General features: G+C 53.2%; 7 protein-coding genes across 7 annotated transcripts; 5 read left to right on the top strand and 2 right to left on the bottom strand.

Annotated features, from left to right (window-relative positions):
- Window positions 1–2,159: 2,159 nt before the first annotated feature.
- Window positions 2,160–3,959, top strand: J7T55_009831 (uncharacterized protein; the record flags this gene model as incomplete). Its single annotated transcript, XM_053143786.1, has 1 exon — window positions 2,160–3,959. The coding sequence occupies one exon, from the start codon at window positions 2,160–2,162 to the stop codon at window positions 3,957–3,959; it is 1,800 nt and encodes a 599-aa protein (XP_052993350.1).
- A 2,335-nt stretch (window positions 3,960–6,294) lies between these two features.
- Window positions 6,295–6,704, top strand: J7T55_009832 (uncharacterized protein; the record flags this gene model as incomplete). Its single annotated transcript, XM_053143788.1, has 2 exons — window positions 6,295–6,341; window positions 6,398–6,704. The coding sequence occupies 2 exons, from the start codon at window positions 6,295–6,297 to the stop codon at window positions 6,702–6,704; spliced, it is 354 nt and encodes a 117-aa protein (XP_052993351.1).
- A 981-nt stretch (window positions 6,705–7,685) lies between these two features.
- On the top strand, window positions 7,686–9,802 carry J7T55_009833 (uncharacterized protein; the record flags this gene model as incomplete). Its single annotated transcript, XM_053143789.1, has 2 exons — window positions 7,686–7,913; window positions 8,339–9,802. 2 exons carry the CDS (start codon window positions 7,686–7,688, stop codon window positions 9,800–9,802), a joined length of 1,692 nt encoding a protein of 563 aa, XP_052993352.1.
- Window positions 9,803–10,371: 569 nt separating this feature from the next.
- Window positions 10,372–12,559, bottom strand: J7T55_009834 (uncharacterized protein; the record flags this gene model as incomplete). The annotated part of the gene is made up of 4 exons (XM_053143790.1): window positions 10,372–10,861; window positions 10,929–12,093; window positions 12,146–12,284; window positions 12,365–12,559. The coding sequence occupies 4 exons, from the start codon at window positions 12,557–12,559 to the stop codon at window positions 10,372–10,374; spliced, it is 1,989 nt and encodes a 662-aa protein (XP_052993353.1).
- Window positions 12,560–13,599: 1,040 nt separating this feature from the next.
- Window positions 13,600–15,348, bottom strand: J7T55_009835 (phosphotransferase; the record flags this gene model as incomplete). Its single annotated transcript, XM_053143791.1, has 1 exon — window positions 13,600–15,348. The coding sequence occupies one exon, from the start codon at window positions 15,346–15,348 to the stop codon at window positions 13,600–13,602; it is 1,749 nt and encodes a 582-aa protein (XP_052993354.1).
- Window positions 15,349–16,922: 1,574 nt separating this feature from the next.
- Window positions 16,923–17,510, top strand: J7T55_009836 (uncharacterized protein; the record flags this gene model as incomplete). Its single annotated transcript, XM_053143792.1, has 1 exon — window positions 16,923–17,510. The coding sequence occupies one exon, from the start codon at window positions 16,923–16,925 to the stop codon at window positions 17,508–17,510; it is 588 nt and encodes a 195-aa protein (XP_052993355.1).
- Window positions 17,511–19,163: 1,653 nt separating this feature from the next.
- J7T55_009837 (uncharacterized protein) lies at window positions 19,164–20,628 on the top strand (the record flags this gene model as incomplete). Its single annotated transcript, XM_053143793.1, has 3 exons — window positions 19,164–19,445; window positions 19,547–20,006; window positions 20,069–20,628. The coding sequence occupies 3 exons, from the start codon at window positions 19,164–19,166 to the stop codon at window positions 20,626–20,628; spliced, it is 1,302 nt and encodes a 433-aa protein (XP_052993356.1).
- Between the last annotated feature and the right edge of the window lie 478 nt (window positions 20,629–21,106).

The raw sequence follows: 21,106 nt of genomic DNA on the forward strand, positions 1-21,106 counted from the left end.
CTACGTTGGACTAGAGAACTAGGCACTGAGAGCCGTGGTGGTAGACTTACCTTCTCACAGAAGCTCTAAAAATGTCCTAACTGGACAGGTGTCGGCAGTTTTGTTGAAGAATATTCAAGTCAAGTTGGTTGAGCAAACAATAGTTACTTGGCAGTGACGCATCAAGACCAGACACTCATACTACTTCGAACTCTCACCAATGGACCCACATCAGTCATGAGGGTGAGTCTTTTCGGTTTGATAACTGGGATGCAGTGGTAAAGCCAGTTTCGTTTGGTAGTTCCGCCACATGTCTTACCCATCTTGATCGACAATCAACTTCAGCTGATGTATTTGAAACGAGTGCCAATTCCACCAAGAATCGGCAGGTATGCGCATGCATCCGCATGAGACAACGCAGATGTGCGAGCAACATTTTGACTCTTCCTCGTACTGGAGTTTGTCATATCTTTGGCAGTCAATCTTGATCCCGCTGCGATGAACTAAGGTGTCTTTTTGTGATGAATAGCGGGTGCCCAGCAACCAGGAAATGCCATAGGAGGCTCCCGTCAAACAGAACGCCTATGCATCAAGAATTGAAGTTCACGCCCCATGGACAAATCTCCGTCCGATTAGGGATTACACGCGAGACGCCATTGGATTTGGCCAAGGACACCAGTCATTCGTTAGATAGTTACCGACAGATAATTACCGCCTTCGCGCGTTAAAGATGTTAGCGTTTGGATTTTTTTGATCCGTGGAACGATGGAACGGAAGACGTTGTTGGATATAATTGGAACATGCTTATTATGGATTAGTAGTTTGCTGTGGAGCTCGATAGCTTGACAGATGATGTCTAACGGGAGTGAACAGCTATGGGTGGGTTCCTCTTGGCGTTGGCCTCTCGCTCCATTAGCCGAGGTGTCATGCAGCTCCCGAGATTCCACGACCCTTCTGGAAGCTTTTGGGGGCCCCTGGTCGGCCGCACGAGGGTCCGTGGGGATGCTAAGGCCAGCGTATACCATGCAGTTACCCAGGTATGACGCTGCTCACGTCAGTGCTGTAATCCTTCTGCTGTTGTTCACTCTGAGAAGAGGATGAGAGGGAGCCGATTACGATATGCGTGAGAGTCTTCAGAGAGCTTAGTGGTGTAAGATGCTGGTCTGCAAAAGAAGAGAACAAACAGGTCAGGCCAGGTCAGGTCAGGTCAGGTCAATACGAAGAATTAAATTGTAGAGGTTGCGACGTGGAATAGGGGTGTAAAATTGCCTTGCCGCCAAGAAGATGCCCGTTCGGCACCTGGTCCCCGGGTTGCTAAGGCCGCCCCTTTGAATCAGTTCTGGATCCGGGGGGACCGTGGCCACTCTGCCTGCCCAGCATGCCAGCATGTCCAGCTTGACCAGCTTTGTGTGGGTGTGGGAGAGGGCTGGCTGGCCGGCTGATGCGTAACAGAGTAAGCTTGAAAACAGGGGAAAGATCCAGAAGCGTCGGAAATATGACGTGACGTGACTCGGATGCAACAAGCTCTGGGCAAAGCTGGTTGGGCCCACGAAGCAGCGAAGCTGGCTGGCTGGCTGGCTGGCTGGCTGGATGAGAACCTTGAGAGAGAGAGACAGAGGGAGAGAGAGGGCAGAAGCTGTTGTTTGAAGACCCTTGAGGTCTGAGGCTCGAGCCCCCTTGTCCACCCGTCCACACCTCTCCCACTCTCCCACCCCCCCTTCTGCAGAGTCTGGCCAGTCTGCCAGGTCTGCCCCCTTTTCCAAGAGCTCAGCTCCCACCCAGCTAGAGCGGATGGCTTCCGGGCAGCCTCGCAGCCGGACTTCGGCCACCCTGCAGGGTCCTCTGGCCCTACCCCCTTGGCTCGCCTGTCAGGGCCACTATGCTCCGTTAAAAGCAGCCCCCACGGTCGATCATTAATTAATCATGACCTAGGTCGACGCCACGCGAAAACGTTTTAAGACGAGCTCGAGCTTGCTCAACACATACAAATCTAGCTATCTACGTACGTGTCCCGGCCCTGACGTGCTGGTGTTTTCTCTCCATTCATCCATCCATCCATCATCATCGTCAGCAAAACAATCCACGCCGCCGCCACCATTGAGTGACGAGCATCCCGACTCAAATCTCTATCAATCTCACCCATTTTTGGATTGTCGGGTGACCACAGCAAACACGAGAAAATGTCGATGAACCGCCTAGCACGAGCTGGCCTCAGGGCCCATAATAAAAACTTGATCTCACCCTACAGCAACAGCAGAGCTGTCAACTTGGGCTCCAGCGGTGTACACTGTGCGGCGCCGGCCATCGCAAGTATATACAGGCCCAATGCCCTCCAGAAAACCCAGAGCCCGCGGTCTTCAGGCCTACTATCCTCTCAAAAGTCATTCTTCACCACATCATCACAATCCTCCTCAGCCACTGCCGCTGCCACTGCCGACATGGGTTCCAAAGCTGCTCCCGCGCCCCTGAGGCTCAGCAACAAGAGCCTTGCCCAGATCCAGGGCTTTGGGAGCGAGGGCCACCAGGCGTCGGTCATCCCGACATACAGCCGCGAGGGCCTCAAGGAGGGTATCGTGCACATCGGCGTCGGTGGCTTCCACCGGGCGCATCTGGCCGTGTACGTGGACAACCTGCTGGGCAAGAACGTCAACGACGCGCGAGAGTGGGCCATCTGCGGCGTGGGTCTGAAGCCCTTTGACGCAGGCATGCGCGACGCCCTGGTGCCTCAGGACGGGCTGTACACCACCATTGAGCGGTCGGCCGAAGGCAGCCAGGCGCGCGTCATTGGCAGCATCAACTCATTCCTGTATGCGCCCGACAACGTGGACGCCGTCATCGCCAAGATGGCAAACCCGGAGACCCGCATCGTGTCCATGACCATCACCGAGAGCGGCTACTACTACAACGAGAACACGCACGAGCTGCAGGTCGAGGACCCGGACATTGTCGAAGACCTGAAAAGCGACCTCGGTGCGCCTCGCACCACCTATGGCTTCCTGTTCGCCGCGCTGGCCCGCCGTCACGCCGCCGGCCTCAAGCCCTTCACCGTGTTGTCGTGCGACAACATGCAGAAGAACGGCACCATCACGCGCAGCATGCTGCTGTCGTTCGCGCGGCTGCGCGACCCCAAGATCGCCGACTGGATCGCCGAGCACGGCGCGTTCCCCAACAGCATGGTGGACCGCATCACGCCGCGCACGTCGGACACCGACAAGACGGACCTGGCGGCCAACTTCGGCATCGAGGACGCCTGGCCGGTTGTGACGGAGCCGTTCATGCAGTGGGTGGTGGAGGACACGTTCGCCAACGGGCGGCCGGCGTTCGAGCAGGTAGGCGTGCAGGTGGTCAAGAACGTGCACGAGGTTGAGAAGTTTGAGTGCCACAAGCTGCGGCTGCTCAACGCCAGCCACACGGCCATGGCCTACATTGCCTACCTGTCCGGGTTCGAGTACGTGCACAACGTGATCGAGCACCCGCTGTTCAACAAGTTCCTCTACAAGATGATGCACGAGGAGGTGCGGCCCTTGCTGCCCGAGATCGAGGGCGTCAGCATCGACGCCTACATCGACATGCTGATGCACCGCTTCTCGAACCCGACCATCATGGACCAGATCACGCGGCTGACGCTCAACGGCTCCGGCAAGCTGCCGCAGTTCATCATGCCGTCCATCGCCGAGCAGATCTGGGACTCGCGCGAGCACAACTTCCGCCGCCTGACCCTCGCCGTCGCCAGCTGGTTCCGCTACCTCGACGGCGTCGACGAGCAGGGCCGCCCGATCCACGTCGACGACCCCATGGCCGAGCGCCTGCAGGCCCTCGCCCGCGAGGGCGGCACCTCGCCCGCGCCCCTGCTCGGAGTCAAGAACCTGTTCGGTGACGACTTGCGCGGCGACAAGCTCTTCGTCGAGGAGCTGGGCCGGGCCCTCGAGAGTCTCCACAAGGAGGGCGCCATGGCCACGCTGGCCAAGTACGTCGACTAAGCATTGGTTGGTGGTGATCAATAATGATGATCAGGCCCAGAACCAGTCAAAGATGAGCGGTCAAGCTGGAACCCCCTTGGTTCAAACGCCCAGCTCGCCCGCCCGCAGCGCCCGGGCATGAGCTCACTTTTGCCACCCTGACCAACTGGCAGCTGGGCATATGTCTCGAAGGCGGAAGTAGGGGGTCAATCCCCGCTGGGCTCGCCGGGGTCCGGGGGGAACTGAGTGGTCAGACACGGGGGTGGACACGGTCGCCCAAACTGTACCCACCCGACCCCTGAGGGACGCTTTCCTCACCCTCGCAGGCCGCGAGGACAAGGCGGGGAGAGGAGGAGTCACCTCATGTCGGGTTCTCCGTACGCAGGAGGGCTTTTACTACATGTATTCAAGTGGTTGGGGACTATTAGAATCTTGTAATCGATACAAAAAAAGAGGCGGACCTTGGTAGAGGAGGCAGAATAGATGAGAATGCATGGTGTTCGGGGTGTTACGTCATAGTTACAGATAAGGGTTATCGGAGACGATAGAGCGATAGAGGAATGTCTGCTTTGCTGGGGACTTTGTTGGGACTGTTTTGCTGCTTTTACACCCTTCAATCGTCAAATAGACAATAGAGAGCTTTGAAAGAATTACGGATTCAAAAACTCGCAGGATCACCCAGGCACTCGGGATGTAGTTGTCACTGCTCAATTGGCAGACGCAGGTCTCAACCCGCCCGCAGCTCATGTGCTGTCCTGCCAATGCAGCAACAGCGGAATCGTCCCAACAACCTGGGAGCCATGCAGCCACAACCAATCGTGAGCGCCGCCAGTCACAGCTTGATCGCCCTCCCCGCATGACGGATGAAGCCCTGCTATGCGAGACGGCTTGCTCCCTCCCGCCCGCACATGCAGGTGCTCACCGTGTTTCTGCATGTGCATGACCGCCCACACGGGGCTGACACCCCGGCCTTCACCGCAGCATCGTATTCTGTGGTGTGATCCCCGGGAGCTCGACAGCGCCGCGTCATTCCTGTGGCTCTTGGGATATATTGGCAGATCTGAGTCTCCTGTTGTTTTCGAAAACGAGGCTCGTAGCAGGAGACTCATGCCCCTGCATCGTCTGACGCTGGACTCTGGCAGCCTTTTCTGGACATCGAGCCTCAAAGTCCATAGTCATGCGCTGCCGTCGGGCTGCTCGTGAACAGCATCGCCCCTTGGGCTTGAATTCCTTGCTCAACAGTTAACATGCACTGTGTACAATCAGGGCGAGAATTCTATCATCAGCCAGGCCATTTAATTTTAGAAGAGTGGCTATGGCAAGATCATTCTCAGCTCAGATTTATCTCACCCGTCACATGCAAACTCAGTGTCGCCTGTTCCAGACCTGTACTACGCTTTGCCAATTCAGCATGGCCAGCGCTACAGATAACACTCATAGTCGATATAGAAACCACCATCGGTGAAGAATAAATCGCGAGGTCGTCTTGTGTAATAAATAGTGAAGTATTCCTAGACAGGCTCATGTCTAGGAACAGATAGATGGATTGCCTAGACTGTGTTGATCGGCTATGGAGGTTTTCAGTTGTTTTATTCGGCGTGAATCTTCGCTACTGCTGTGTAGCCCTCAGACTATGCTGTAGCAAATTGGAGATGAGTACGCTGTTAACGTTAGGCCTCCCGCTTATCGCACACGGCGTGAATTCTCAACGTTCAGGACAACTTGGGAGAGTCTGAACCTCTGCCTAATCTGTGTGATGCTGCATCTCAAGACATCCTTGTTGGCATTAGGAGCTTCAAGGCACTATGCACTTGACGAGGGTATCTGCATGCTGGTGGTGCTCAAAGTGGCAGCTCGACTTGAAATCATCTATGTCCGTCGAGGTGCGCTAATCACGTTTAAATACCCACCTAAGGTCTGGGACTACACAAAAAGATTTCGGTAATGACTTCCACTTGTAAGCTGAGATTTAGCCTGTGGAACCGATGTGGCCTGCAGCTTCCCCCGAGGGCATGCCTGATTTCACACGACCATGGCTATGACGGCCGTTCTGCGTAGTTCCTTCTGCTTTCCTGGCCTTCAAGACTTATCGGAAAGATGGACAGAAATTGCGAGAAAGCTAGCAATCAGCTAATTCAAAGGCACGAAATGGCAAACTAAGTAAATTGATTGATTCCAATTGCTTCGCCGCACATATGACCTGGTGTGAAGCTTCAATTCACTCTTCGCACTTCAACACACCAACACATCACCAGATCTCATCCTTACAGATATCACTGGGCACGTCGTCGACCCTCATATCCACCTCCAAGACGGAGTCAACCACGGAGGTTATCCCCAAGAAAAATCTTCCAAAATGCGCTTCTTCGCCCCTCTTCTCACGGCCCTGCCATCCCTCCAGACGTAAGAGCCACAACCTTTGCAATTTCGCACAAACTGCTAACAGATTCATCCCACAGTGTCTCTACCATCCCACAACCGACGTCGTCCTGCGCCACCCCAACAGCCACGGTCACCGCGATCCGACAGCACCTGCACTGCGGCCGCTATGTCTGCCCCCCTCCCAGCTCGGTCTGCGTCGCCGGCGAGCCCACAGGCCCAACACCCAGGCCGCCGTACGTGTTCATGACGGCCACCCCGGCGCCGCATGCCTGCACCGTCACCGCCAACGCTATCGACAACCCGGGCTGTAACCTGTGCCCGACTTGCCATGTCCCTGCCGGTGGTGCATCCGTGGCTCGTGCTACGTCTACGTTTTCTGGTTAGACATATGCGTTCGGTGCTATGAGACGCCTTCTTTGGTGTCTACGCCGATTTTGTCTCAAAAGTCTATTCTCCAGTTGTGGCTTTCCACCAGTCGCTGATCTTCGAGCCCGCCATGAGATCAGGCTATGGGATACTGCTTGAACCACTTCTAGCTAAACACATAGGGGAATGTTGGGCTGAGGAAACACCAAGGTTGCGTGAGGAGTTCATATGCGGTCAGATCGTTGAACTGATAGATTTTTTCAGCGGAGGAGAGGGTCACCTGTGACAGATCGAGCTCTAAATTCAGAATCTGTTTCATTCAGGGGCTTATTCGGCTTCTATGATCAGTTTCAACATGATATGCCTGTGCTGTCAAGGTCTTAAGGTGAACTTCAACTTTCTCAGTGTCTTTTCAATCACTAAGCAAGACTTGGCTGTGAGTTGAAGAAAATATTTCGTGAGGTAGTGAAACCTTTCGATTTCGTCATATAAGTAAGGAGAGAACGGATACGAAGTTGGCCTTGATGGATTAGAACAGAATGAACTCCTGATGCTGAACCCAGAGAGATAACGGAGAGGAAGCAGTGTTTCATCCCATACCTCAGAGCAGCCGAACGATTGATGACATTACTCGTTGATTGCTTCTCTCCGCTCCGTGACATCCAGGTGCACCAGCAGCCTCGTCCACATTTCGAAGTTGGCAAGTCAGACTCGTTGAAAGCCTTCAGTGACAAGACATCTAGGCCTGGAAAGGGAATTCCGCCACTGAAATCTCTGACCCTGCACAACTTAGCAACGGCAGGCACCAATCGAGCGCCCCTTCCCGAAATCCATTCAGGCGGTAGGAGGTTGACCCTGACAGCAGCAGCACACACCCAACAAAACAAAGCGACGCGGTGGAATCATTAAGAAACGTCACTTTGAAAAATTTCCGAAGGAGCAGAGAAGCACTCACAACCGATAAAATCCGTGGCCCAGCATTCTGCGCCGCGAAGCATCATGGACAACGAAGTCATTCTGGATTGTATCGTCGTTGCTGTCGACACTGATCGGCCTTTTTCAATGGCTCCCCAAAATGAACCATCCACGTCAGGAGAAACGGATGCCGCAGAATACAACAGCGACAGTGATATTGACGATGTTACGTCGGAACAGGAGCAGGGCCATGCCGCCATCAATTCGCCATCCAGCGCAGCTGCCTTCAGGCGAGCGAAATCCCACATATCTGTATGTCTTACATGTCTCTTCTCATCCTATTGACCCCCTTTTGTTCATAGTTTGACTTTCTTGGCTGTCTTGCTGCCTTGCCGCCGAGTGGAATACTTCGGGTGGCTGCATCGCCTAGCAAGGACAAGGTTTCCTGTGTCGCACTTCGTGCTGAATGGTTGCTCCTGCCTCGAATCTGCATGGTCCGATGCAGCCTTCCATCAACATTTCCTTTGATGATGGCGGTGGTCCTTCTCAGCTCGCAGCTCCTTCCCAGCCAGCCACATCCTTCTCGCCCATTGCGCCACCTTTCCCATGGCAGCCATACCCTGCAGCCGTTTGCTCAGCCGCAAACATCTGGCTTGAAAACCTTGATGATGTTTTCTTGGGTCTTCGAATACATCAAAAGGAGGCCAACAGCTGATGAGCTTGACCAGGACAAACAGACACTCGCTCGAAGTACTCTCAGGATGGGCGCCATCTCACCAAGCAGACCTCCCGGCGCGAGGCAGTCCTCGGGCTCCAACTCTAACAACGGCCAACCTCGCAAGCAAGCCCTTCACGATTCCTTTTTAACTGGTCTTTCTCGAAATCAGCAGTCGGTCCGGCACAGTGCAAATCGCCAGACAGAATCTGCGTTCAAGAGAAAAGAAGAAGATCCTCGCCCTGCCACCGACAAGTTTGCTCAGTCTCGATTTGCACCCATAAATGTCATCACCATCGATAGCGACGACGACGACGAAATCGGTTCCGACGACGAGCCTCTAGCCGTGGTCCGCAAACGGAAGCATAGCAGTGCCATCGGACATCCTTCGGGACTCCCACCGATACCACCCAAGACGAGAAAGGCAAAATCGACCCCGACACACATAGAGCCGATCAGGACGATAAAGCTCAACAGCAGCTATGCAGAGTCGGTGCCACCTACTGCAAACAAGCGGCCGCGTCCTAGCTATGTCTCCGAAACAGATTCAGAAGTATACACGGATGTTTCTCAGAGGGACGATGACCAGAGGAACCGAGATTCGAAGCGTCTTGGCCACAGCTTTCCCCCTGTTTCCAATTATGCCATCAAAGAATCAGACAGCAGTGACAAAAGTCAGCTGCGTTGGCCGGACCTTCTGAAGCAGTACCAGCCCCGACTGGAAAAGGTGGAAATGACTGATCTCGACTCTGACCCACACAATGCGTGCGCAGTCACTGGCGAGCCAGGGGCATACCTAGTCGACTTTCACAGTGCTCATGAGACTTTCCCACATCTCAAAGACGACACTCACGATTTGGAGGCTAAGCTGAGTCAACAGGAAATCAAATTATTATCTCTTTCTCATCAGCTAGATGAGTCTCGAGCAATTGCGAAGATGGCGATACGGGGAAAGCTGGAAAATGATAGGGAATTGACGTCCCTGAAAGATGATCTGAAGGTTTCCAAGGCAACAATAGAAAGCCTACAACAGAAGCTCGAACATGATAGCAGGGATGAAAGAATCGCTCAACTCGAGGCATCCGAGGCTGAAAGGAAGAAGCAGACTGGACAGCTTCGAACTCAGATCCATGGCCTCGAGCAACAGGTCGACGGACTCGAGACATCCGAGGCAAATATGAAGAAGCAGACTGGGCAACTTCGGACTCGGATTCAGGATCTCGAGCACCAATGCGAGAGGTTTATCAGGAAGTCCCTCGCTGACGATGCCATGATCAGACAAGTGAACGAGCTTCAAAAACGGCTAAGTTCCAAGATGGACGAGACCAAAGAACAGGAGCAGAGAATTATTGGCCTCAGTCAAGAGCTGCACTGGCACGAGGAATTGCGCGAGAAGGAAAACAAAGAGTGGCACGAGCGATACATCCAGGAGCAGCAATGGCGGACAGACTTGCTGGCGACCATTAGAAAAGTTGAGCGACAATAAAGGCGCGTGGGATTTTCCAAAGCAATGATACACCAATGGGAAGGTACCAAAAAGATATCAGGCCTCTGAGGGCTTCGATTCTGGCTCGTCATCAACCGGCTATGTTCGTAGCATTACAAGCGCGAAATTATTATGCTTTCTGTATGTTCGTTTGATGCACCGCATGATATCACAACCTCAGAGAGCTTAGGAAATAACCAATACAAATTCATCCACGAGATAGATTCAGTAGGATGTCAGTCTGTAGTGTGCATATGCCTCGTTGAAGGATAGTCTCTTGTGAAATAATTTTCATCATCTTGCACAAGATCTGCAACGAAGGGGAACATTGGTCTATCTCTTCTGGTAAGCTTCATCATGGTGCAAATGTTTGGCCAGCAGGCTACATACTGCTTTCGCCAGACGAAAACTGTCGTAAGGCGAGAACAACGAACCCCAGGAGGCTCCTGGTATTATCAATTTATATCCTCTTGTAGGTTAATATGTACAAAGCGCTTAGCACGGTCCAGATTCGGTCATCCTCCGACTGACAGGATTCGCAAGTCCAGCAAACAATCTCAGCTACGTGATCAGTAGATAGTGCAGTTATCCAGGTTCTGCTGGAACGCCTCAGACGACTGCACATACAGCGGCAGGTAGGTCCGCGTGGAGAAGGTCTCGTCAATATAATACGAGACATCGTCCGCCGAATACGCCGAGCCGAGGTACGCCAGGATGTCGGGCTGGATGTAGTCGATGAAGATCAGGTCCACCACGTCGGGCAGGCTGCCGTTGCTCGGAAACCCGCCCAGCGCCTGGAAGAAGTGCGGGTAGTCGTAGTCCGCGATGGCGGAGTGCGCCGTGTCGTCGCCGTCGGTGCCGAAGGCGTCGGTCGTCACGTAGCCTTGTGTGGTGGAGACGGTGCTCTGGCGCCGGGTGTGGCCGCCGTGCTGGTGCGCGTAGTCGCGGATTTCGAGGCTGGCTAGTTCGGAGACGAAGGGGTCTACGCAGGTGTCGTGGGACACGAGGGGGGTGCTGCCTGTGGAGGAGCGCTTCCAGACGTCGCCGTTGGCGTTGATGCTATGGTGATGATTAGCATCGCATTTGCAAGGTCTTGCAGACTCAAAATCGAAGGGAAGGTACTTACTAGTCCAGAGCTCCGCTGGCCACGGAGTAAGGCACATCAGGGATATAGACGAAGATGTCGTCGAAAGGAGACACGATGAAGGCGTCATCATAGAGGAAGGGCCCCTTGTGCAGGTCGAAGCGGACCGAGCCAGTGTTGATGACGCTCACACGCGCCTTGTCCGTCCGGTTCTCGTTCACGACCACCGCGCTCATAGCATCTGTCAGCAGGCTGTAGATGCTGCCCGAGCTGTTGAACTCGGCGCACGACTGGCACCACAGCTGGGGTGAGCAGCCGAGCTGCGTGCTGAGGTTGAGCTGCTGGCGGTACTCGGTGATGAGGTCCGTCGTGTTCATGCCGAGCGGCGTGTCGAAGGCGGCGTCGTTGGTGGTGTAGTTGATCTGCGAGCCGGAGGCGTGGTACTCGAACGTGAGGCGGTTCCAGTCCAGGTACCGGCGCGAGTAGGTCCAGGGTGCGGTGGACGTGTTCGTCGCCTTCGTAGTCGGGTTTGGCACGCCTGCTGGCGCGGAGGTGCCAGTGAAGCCGCTGTTGTTGGCACTGAACCCGCTCATCGAGAGCCACCCGAGGGTCTCGCAGTACCTCCCGGACTCGAGGGCCGTGGAAGACTCATCGTAGACCTGGAAGTCTCGGATGTGGCTGTGGCCGCCGAAGATCTGGATCGGGGTGGATGGGTAGACCTTGCGGAGAGCATCGTGGACGTAACCGAATGTGCCTGTTGAGGTTTGCTTGGCGGCTGTGTTGTGCCCGATGAGTAGGAACAGGTCGACTGGTCCGGGAGGGGTCGCAACAAGGTCTGTGAACCACGTCTCGTTCACCATGGTAGAGGCCGGGATGACCTTGGTCACGTTGGCATTGCCCTTGAAATCGAACAGGATGCCGAAGGCCAGGATTCTGAGGCCATTCTCGGTGGTGAAGTACCGGTACTGGTTGCCTAGATACTGGTATTCATCGGTGGTGGTGTTCAGAATCTGCACGTTGGAGGTGAGATACTTGTCGCCCCAGGCTTTCGAGAAGTCGTTGTAATCTTGGTACGCAATGTCCGCGTAGTACAACTCATGGTTGCCGATCGTCAAGAGATCGTAGTCAAGCTTCTCAAAGACGATGTTGGACAGTTCACCGTCCACAGCAGTCGCATCACTCAAGCCAGCACCGTCGTGTAGATCGCCTAATTCAACATTAGCAACGACTTCTCTCGCAATCCGCTCTGTCAGACCTACCAGTGTCCACAACAAGAAGGTCGACGCCAAGCTCCTTGGCCTTGGCTCGCATATGGGCAGTAAAGGAGACAACGTCGCCCCAGTCGGCGCCGTAGTTGGTCTCCGTCAGGTGACCCTCCAACCAACCGTGCGTGTCCGTCTGTGTGTCCCATGTTAGCATCCTATCCTTGGCTGCTCGCCCATCAAGGTCCTCAGCAGACCAGGCAAATAAAAACTCACAGTATGCAAGAAATTGAGTTGGCCCCATTCGAGCGATCCGCGGGTCGGACCGTAGGTCGCATTGTGGGCATCAGGCTGCATGCGCTTCGCATGACGGACATGCTCAACCCTGTTGATGGGACCAAAACAGCTGCCGCACGCTTGGCAGCCGGTCGCGAAGCCCGCGATCGCTGCGAGGATGGTGTTTTGTCTCATCTTGGCCCAGGGTTGCCACACGCTCTCTTGTGTCTATTGTCCACAGATAAGAGGCTGGGTACCACTGCGTGCGAAGCCGACAAAGCCAAAAGATCAAGAAACCGAGGAATCGACTGGACGAATGTTTTCAGAGCCAATGCGGAGAAATTTGACCTCCAGCTGAGTCGAGCACAACAGGCACATCGGCGCGCGCCGTCTTATCTACTGTGGGGTCCTAGACTACTCGGTAGGCAGACCGTTACATCGACTTAGACCAAGCGGGAGCTTACCTGCATGTAGATGGTCATAGATGCAGGCCAGTGGACGCGGAGCTGTTGATCCCCGCCAGACAAATTTAACTCACTTGCGCCTGAGGAACCGCGTTCACTGAGCTCGGAAATATGTTACCGAAGCGTCGTCATTCCCTTGCGTGGCTGTCGATAGGCTGCCCGTTCAGAAGGGAATGCTGAATGGGCTGGTCAAACTCTACGCGGACATTCGAGACCCCTGGACCAGTGCTATCATTATTTGTAACTTTGCCAGCATATTCATTACGGCATGATGAATTTCCTGACATGGATGGCGGGCCTACTAGCATCACATTGCCCCTGACTTGGATCCAGGTCGACCTGCCTGAAAAAGAAGATTCAGCACCCACGTGGGCATTCTCATTGGCGAGGGCTTATCTCCGGTCGATGGGGCCGGCTGGGTGGCGCGAAAGCACGTGTGCCACTGAACAGCCAAGATAGGTAGGGTATATTGGACTCAACACACTCTTTTCAACATCGATCTCGAGACAATTGTGGAATACCCTACGGATATTTAACGGCTTGTTAAAGCTTGTGACGAATTATAAAATCACTTTATGGAATTGGACAGGTTTTACGTGGATGGCGCCAGACTGATCAATGACAATGCTGATGATTGCTTTGAATCGATGTATACTGAACCTGCAGGAAAATAGTGAGATGGGCTTTTGCTAGTCTAAGCCCCCTACTGATAGGTCCGACAGCGGCTGCAAATGGTAGTTATAAATCATCAATATCATTAGAGATCTGTGATCAAGCTGGAGATGGCGGACTAGATGAACGGTCCGTCATAGTCCATGGAATCACGCGCGGTTTTGGTATTTTGATGTCGCCCAGCTTCCCAGCCAAACATGCTGCCAGGACAGCTTGGGCGTCTTTCTGGTCCCATTCAATCACCTTCTCACCATCCCAGGCTTCCATCTTCCACGCGACGAATGGCTCCATTTGTGCCCTCTCTTTCTCAGAGAGAAGATGCAGTCTTCCCTTGTATCCGTGATTCTTCAACAGGAGGCCTGTCTTCTTATTTTTCCCGAAAAACTTCTTGTCTATATACTTCCAGTAGATGGGATCAAAAGCATAGCCCCTTCTAGCACAATAATCCACGAAGAACCTGCCGTTATCCCAGTTTCGCTTCATCCGTTTGGACATTGGTATTAGTGGGTGCCCACCCTTGCCTGCTTCGGCAACGGTCAAGAGCTTCTGGTGGTTGTCTAGACTGCCGCGTCCGTCTTTCGCCTTCTCTCTGGCTTCTTTCAGCACCTCTTCCTCCAATTCCATGGCCTTCAAGAACAAGGGCAGGCGCCTCTCGTACTCCTTGACCCAAGAACTCAAGCCCGAACCCGAGAACTCGGGCCTGTCTATGACAAGCCACCAGGGCGGATTGTAGTGGAAGGATGTGGGGGCGAAATATGACATTTCCCAGTCAATAACGCCGACGACGTCATCGTTTTCGTCAAGCAGCACGCTGGTGGGCCGCATGTCGTCGCACCAGAGCTTGAAAAGCTCTTTCTGCTGTCCCGCCACCGCATTGTCATCGTGCTCGTCGTCTTGGGTCAGCTGTCCGTCCCTCGCGAGCCTCCGGAACAGCTGACGCGCGACGTAGGATTCTCGGCCGTCTGAACGACCTAGCACGGTATTGTTACGCTGGAATGTCAAATGGGCTAGGTGCATGTCTGCCATGGCCTCGTAGTACTCGTGCGATGTGTTGTACGTCTTGTTGGTGGGGGGAAGAACACTGGGCGGGAGTCCGCCCATTGTGATCAGATCATTCGTGCTTTGAGAGATAAGACGGCGATGCACTCTTGAGACGCGGGACTGTGGCTGATGCGTAGAATGGAGTGAGAAGGGCACCTTGGACGATGATGAAGACGAAGGCGTTGATTGCTTGTTCGTTAGGTCTTTAGACAAAGACGGGTAACCTATGGCTGAGCCCTCGATGGTGGAGAGCTGCAGCATGATATTTGCCATCTGGCGGTAGGCCTTGAGCAGCGTCTTGTCGGGCATGCCCTTTTTCGGGTCGTTGCTTCCCACACTCTCCATCCGGTCTTTGATAACGTGTTCTAGATACTTGGTGTGTTTGATATACTCCATGACGATGAACGGCCCGTAGCCCGTTGGGTTGTCGGCCGAGGTACCCCATGCGTAGATCTCGGGCACCGGAATGGTGGTATTTTCGCGGACAAGCCTCATGGCAGCGACCTCGGCTCGGATCTTCTCATCAGGGAAGGCGACAGCGTGGGGAATGGGAATGTGAATCATGGTGGAGAGGCCATCATCGAATTCCAGCCGCCAGTTGATATTATAGCTGCCGCGGACAGGGATGTATAGCATCTTGGGTTGAGCAGATCCAGGACGGTATTTTCGTACAAACTCGATCAATTTGGCCTGGTTGTCCCTGTTGATTGCAAATTTGACCCACTCATCGGCCAGCTCCTCATTGCGATTGTTGAACAGGCTATCGATGAAAAGTCCCTGATCTCTGTCTCTCCTTCTGCTCTTCATGTTTTCCATTATCACCATAGCCACCAAGAAGTGGAAATATTGTTTGAAAATATTGTTAAAGGTGGGAATGAGGATCAAAATGAGGGCCCAAGATGAAGGTTGAAGAAGGCAGCGGCGTCAATCTCGTTGGCACTTGAGCACTTAAGGGCCTTGAGGAAATGCTATTCGTATGGGGTGGAGTATGGCTTTCATTACGATGTGAGAACAGATTGAGAGCTCTGTTGTCACGTCCTGTCGCGCATTATATGGACAACTCGGCCACTGATCAGGAGGCTGAGGTACAAAGAAGCTAGCTACCGCGCCTCTTGCCTGCAGGTGGTTTGTGTTTCATGATCTAGTTATGTAAGCACGCTGTCGTAGACAAGGATCTGAGCGCCGAGCCGAGTCTAAAGCACCCGTTGGTCGACATTTGCCAATAGAGGGGGCCGCTGAATGCAGGTCTTGTTTCCAGGTGACCACCAACTACTGCACCTGAAGCTACTGTAGTAATATCACTATTCTCTATAGTGTCGGTCATCATTATTAACAACCAACCACAACAAAAATCACCAACTGCCACCACTGTGCCACTTGCAGGCCGTTTGGCGGACGAGAGGAGACCATGGTGACCCGTGTGCTCAAACATCTTAGACCTGGTCGTGATCCCGACACTGCCTCATTGTGTCACATGCGGTGTCGTTGACCTCAATAACAGACCGAGGCGCAGTATTCACAAATTGTAGGGTAACAGTGTCTTATATTGTACCAACAGAACAAACACAGGACCAATAATATGGGGACATGATGTGAGGGATTACTGGTACTGTCGAACTTGCAAGATACCTCTAAACTGCTGCGGAAAGGGGGCTCTATGAGCCCAAAATTCCAGGTTCTTCACGAGGTATTCGGTTCGAGTTTGACTCTTACTGTTGACCATCCCTCACAGTATAAATCCTAGATTGCCGTTTCTCTTCCCTCGCTTCTCTCACTCTCACTCTCCGAGTAGTGCGTACGCAAACACGCACACTTACACACACACAACTCCAGAGCAGACTGTGCCGCCCCTTGGTGGGCAAGGAACAGGTGGCCGGGTTGAGGGAACTGACCACCAACAGTCTCGATGCTGTTCCATATAACTACACTCGTAACCATTCACTGTTCGATCTCCTGGGTAAGGTGGCACAATTTTCCTGCGGAGCAGGCCGTTGTTGAAACATTGGCTTGGCCGAAGCCAGCCAACAGCTCATCATGCGAACACAAAGAAGTTGATCCAGCGAAGTGTCCCCTGAAGCCTCGACGGCATGGAGAAAGACCAAGTCACTCCCTGGCTATCAGCTGCAATGGAACGGATTATAAAAGCGACCATCCTCTTCAAACATTTCTATCCGTAGATATCTTGACATATTCCTCTCGCGCATCAATCTACGAGCTTCTTCTGGAAAGAAGCATTTCATTTTCCACGTTTCAAACACTCTGTAACTAGACTACGATTATCATCACTAGTGAGCATGCTTAAAGACCCGCACACTCTTTTACTCATGGAACTGTTCCTAATTGACCATGCTAGAATCCACTAAAGGAATCACTTTGAGCACATGATGTCTGACAGAAGGAGCCATGGAAGCGGTCATCGTCGAAGTGGCCATGCTGCAAGCCGTGCTACCGGGAGTGGGAGCAATAACAATCGGCCTCCCACAAGCTCCACAACCGCCAGTGTTCGTGAGCGACGATCTATATACGACAAATACGAGCAGGGTCCTTCCCCATCCGGTTCCCAGCAGGACACGGCCTCCAGAAGGGCGCACTCGGGAGGAGGATCTGGTGCTGGCGGGCACTCACAGCAAGACGACGCGCTGTATTTTCTTCCGGGGAGCGTCGTCAACTCGTCGAAGTCATCATCCCGTCACCAAACCAGCTTGGAGCAGCACCAAGGACAGGCGGGCCCTAGCTCGATGCAGCACCAGCAGTCGGTGCTTCCCAGCCAGCGCAGCTGGGAGGGGAATTATCAGAGAACAATTGGCGTCTCTGGGGCATACGCTATGCAAGAGGGAGGAGATCAGCCCCCCATAGTATATGATGAGACTTCGAAATCTGCTCAAAGGAAGAATTCGAAGAACCCTTTCAAAAAGGTTTATATCAAGTCGAAGGAAAAGATTGAGCAGAAGTTGCGTCGTAAGAAGTAAAGGAAGATATGGTTGTGTCAGACTGAATAAAGCTGAGATATCGGATAACTCACACTGGAGACAAACATATCTTTAGGGACACTCATAATCCCTCACACCAGTATAGGGAGATTCAGGGGGCACCGAGAGGGCGAATAGAATAACAAAATGGAAGCTATTTTCAATCTCGCCTTCCAAGGGAGGAGCGGAACTATTCTATGGCATTGAGCGAGTCTAGACGGAGATCGTGACAAACATCGCATTTTATTTGGCCAAATTTTCGTCTCACCGACGGTCGATAAGGGGTGTTCCAGCCGGAACCACTGCCCTTCTTGTTGTTCAATCGAAGTTCTGTTTGTCAATGCTAATAATGGCTTAGACAGATAGCATTAGACTGTTTTGGCCCGTGGATACCCTATTTTGAGGCTTCCACCGCATTCAGTTCGTAGGACGATAGCAAAATCTAAAGTCGGAGACGTTGATCGCAGGCTGTACTAAATTCTTTGTGCGGGTCTTAGATAATAAGAGGTGTCACTTATTTTGACGCAATAAGGATTGTGGGATGAGTAGAGAGGTTCTTTGAGGATCGATCGACACGGAAAGAATCCAGCGCCCGGATATAAATACGCCCCAGGTCACCAGACACACTCTGTAGCCGAAAAGACCTTTTTTAGTTCAATACACACAAATTCAGTTTTCAAGGTCTCTGTGCCATTATTCCAGGAAAAGGACAGGCAGGTTCTGAATTCAATTAGGCCATGTTCAAAGCGTAAGTGCTAGCCCGGTCCATGCCCACTTGTGACATTCCAGGCACGTTCTCAAGAGACAGCACCGAGGTAGACGCCCACAACATTTAAAAATCCCTTCGATTCCTGCCTGAATCTGGCAGACCAATCTTCCTAGAGCCAGAGCCTCAAAAATAGGACGACAGAATGCCGATCTTGGTGCCGAAATTCCGCAAGAGTGAAGGCTTCCGTCTCTAGGTTACACAGCATACAGCCTGCTGCTGGCTATCAACGAGGCCTGACGAATCGAGCCAGGCACACACTGCGGGGTGCCATCCTCCTCGGCTGCCTGTAAGACATGTCGTGACGTGTGTAAGCGAACCGTACATCATCCTGACACACGTATGCGTCCTTTTGGATCTCTCTGACCACCGGACCAAATTGAGCCCACCAGGGCGTGGTAACACCGCAGACCACACAAGGTGATCAACGGATTTCAGGCCCCCAATGCGGGCTCGCCGCCCCCACCAACATGAACCCCTCGTGGAAGGTGATCGCCGGGGATTTCAATCTTTGGAGATCTCAAATTGTTGCTGACTAGCCGCCAATTGGGCCAGCGATGCTTCAGTTACATTTGAACAACCTCTTTAAATTGCTCTACCCTGGGGGTTGTGCCTGTTGTTGGGTCCTCGGGGACCACATATCAAGCAAGATTAAGCAGGCATAGACGGGCTCGGTTACCCTGCCATTCTTAACTGTTGTCTGCGCGACCGTTCACGTTAGAAAGTAATTTTCTTTGTTGTTTCTGCTACTCGATATGCCCCTGCGCTCTCATATAAAATAGCTAATATGTACGCGCCAGCCTTCTAATGACCATTGGCAATTTTCCTTCGACACAAATAACTCTGCGGATTGCCTCACAAGCACCAGGCTTGGCACTAACTACAATATGTCGTCCGGCTCACACGTGCGAGGGGACCCGTGGCTGATCCAGGTCCTCACACCTGTCGCAGTACTAGTTACTGCAGTCGTCGGTGTCCGCTTCTCCCTGCGGATTTCCAGGCGGACAGGCTTCTGGCTCGACGATTGGTTCATCCTTGCCTCACTGGTTTTCGTTTGGGGCATGTATGCTATATCCGTCCTTGGTGTGGAAATAGGAGGAAACGGGACGCCTTTTAGGGTCAATATGGCTACTGACCCATCAATGGCCTGGATGGGGCACCTTCTCAAGGTAAATATGGGTATCAATTATCGCCTAAACACATACAGCGACCAAAAGAGAAAGGAAAAACCACACAGAAGAAATGAGCTAACCAGCGCCTACGGATACAGCTCCTCTTTGCCAGCCAGATGGTCTACGCGAGCGCCATTATGACAGCCAAACTTAGCATCCTCGCGCTGTACTGGCGGCTATTTCCAACTGCCTTCATGAAGCGCGGCTGTGTTATCCTCGCCGTGTTGACTGTCATGTGGTGGGGGGCATACGTGCTGGTCGACATCTTCCAGTGCAAGCCTGTCGGCATGGCCTTTGACTCCTCTCTCCATAGCGGCGACTATTGCATCTCCCAGACCGGCTACTGCCTCGGCATGATCATTCCCAACATCCTGATGGATGTCATGATCCTCTGCCTACCGACCTTCGAGGTCTCCAAGCTGCAACTGCCTCGCGGCCAGAGATGCGCCCTAGCCAGCGTGTTCCTCCTCGGCGCTGGCGTCACCTCCGCCGGCGGCGTGAGGATGTACTACCACCTACAGCTGGTGGAGTCGGGGTACAGGGACTTTGACTTTACCAGTGAGTTTCACGTACTTCTGACTGCTTCCCGCCTCACCGGAAGACATGCCACTATCACACAGTGAAATCGGCTGTTAACGATACCCCCGAGAGGGGGAAGATGGTAGTGGACCTATACAATCCGCAGCTGTGGATGACTCTCGAGCCCGATATGGCCGTCATCTGCGCGTGCCTGCCCGTCATGCGGCCGCTGGTGACGATGCTCCTGGCATCGCCGCTCTACCGTTATATCACCTCGTACCTCAGTTTCGGCTCCAGTACCAGCAGGAGTGGCAAGCACCCCTCGTCGAACACGATAAGCGGGTCGTCGGTGGCACGGAGCAGCGCGGCGCAGCGCGGCGCCACGAACGATAACAGCCGGCTCAGCAACGACCACCATTCAGGGTACGAGCTGTCGCCGTTTGACTCGTTAGAGTATCTCAGGGACGAGGACGTGGAGGCCGGGCGGCTCGTGAGGAACGACCGAGACTGGCCTTCTCAAGGGGACAATAGTATCGGGTGCCAGACCCAGGTCAGTAGAAGCGACAGTATAGGTCCCGATGAGATCCCGCTCGGTGCTATCTCAGTCAAGACTGTCGTGGATTTTCGTGAGACGACGGATGGTCCTACCATGAGAAACTGAACATTAATTTCAAAAAGACGAAATGTAATATTATATTTCACTGCTTGTTTGCAGCCGAAATCACCTGCATTTATGGCTCTCCACCATCCGCAGAGTTTGTGAGTTTATGGAGCGCAGACATGAATGGGAATGCTCGGTTATGCGAGAAGTCCTCAATCTTCTCAAGACACTGAGCCAGTACATGAAAAGCCGGAAGGTACCGAGAGGGCGAAAGGAATCGTGGAACGATAGCTATATTCAATCTCGCAACCTCTTTTGTATTGTAGAATAGATGGCAATACGACCAGAAGTCAGTTGCGAAATTCGATATCTCACAAGGCATGTACACACTGGTACGTGCTAGCGGGTTTATAGGTTACAAGGGCTGATACTTCAAGAATTACGTCCTGGAATTCGGCCTATTCAGGCTGGCTTAAGCCACATCTGGACCGGAAAGAATAAGTAGGCATATACACCATCGAGGCCAGTAGCCTCGATG

The sequence above is a fragment of the Diaporthe amygdali genome (genome assembly GCF_026229845.1).
Source record: "Diaporthe amygdali strain CAA958 chromosome Unknown NODE_15_length_991109_cov_64_707514, whole genome shotgun sequence".
NCBI classification, from domain to species: domain Eukaryota; kingdom Fungi; phylum Ascomycota; class Sordariomycetes; order Diaporthales; family Diaporthaceae; genus Diaporthe; species Diaporthe amygdali.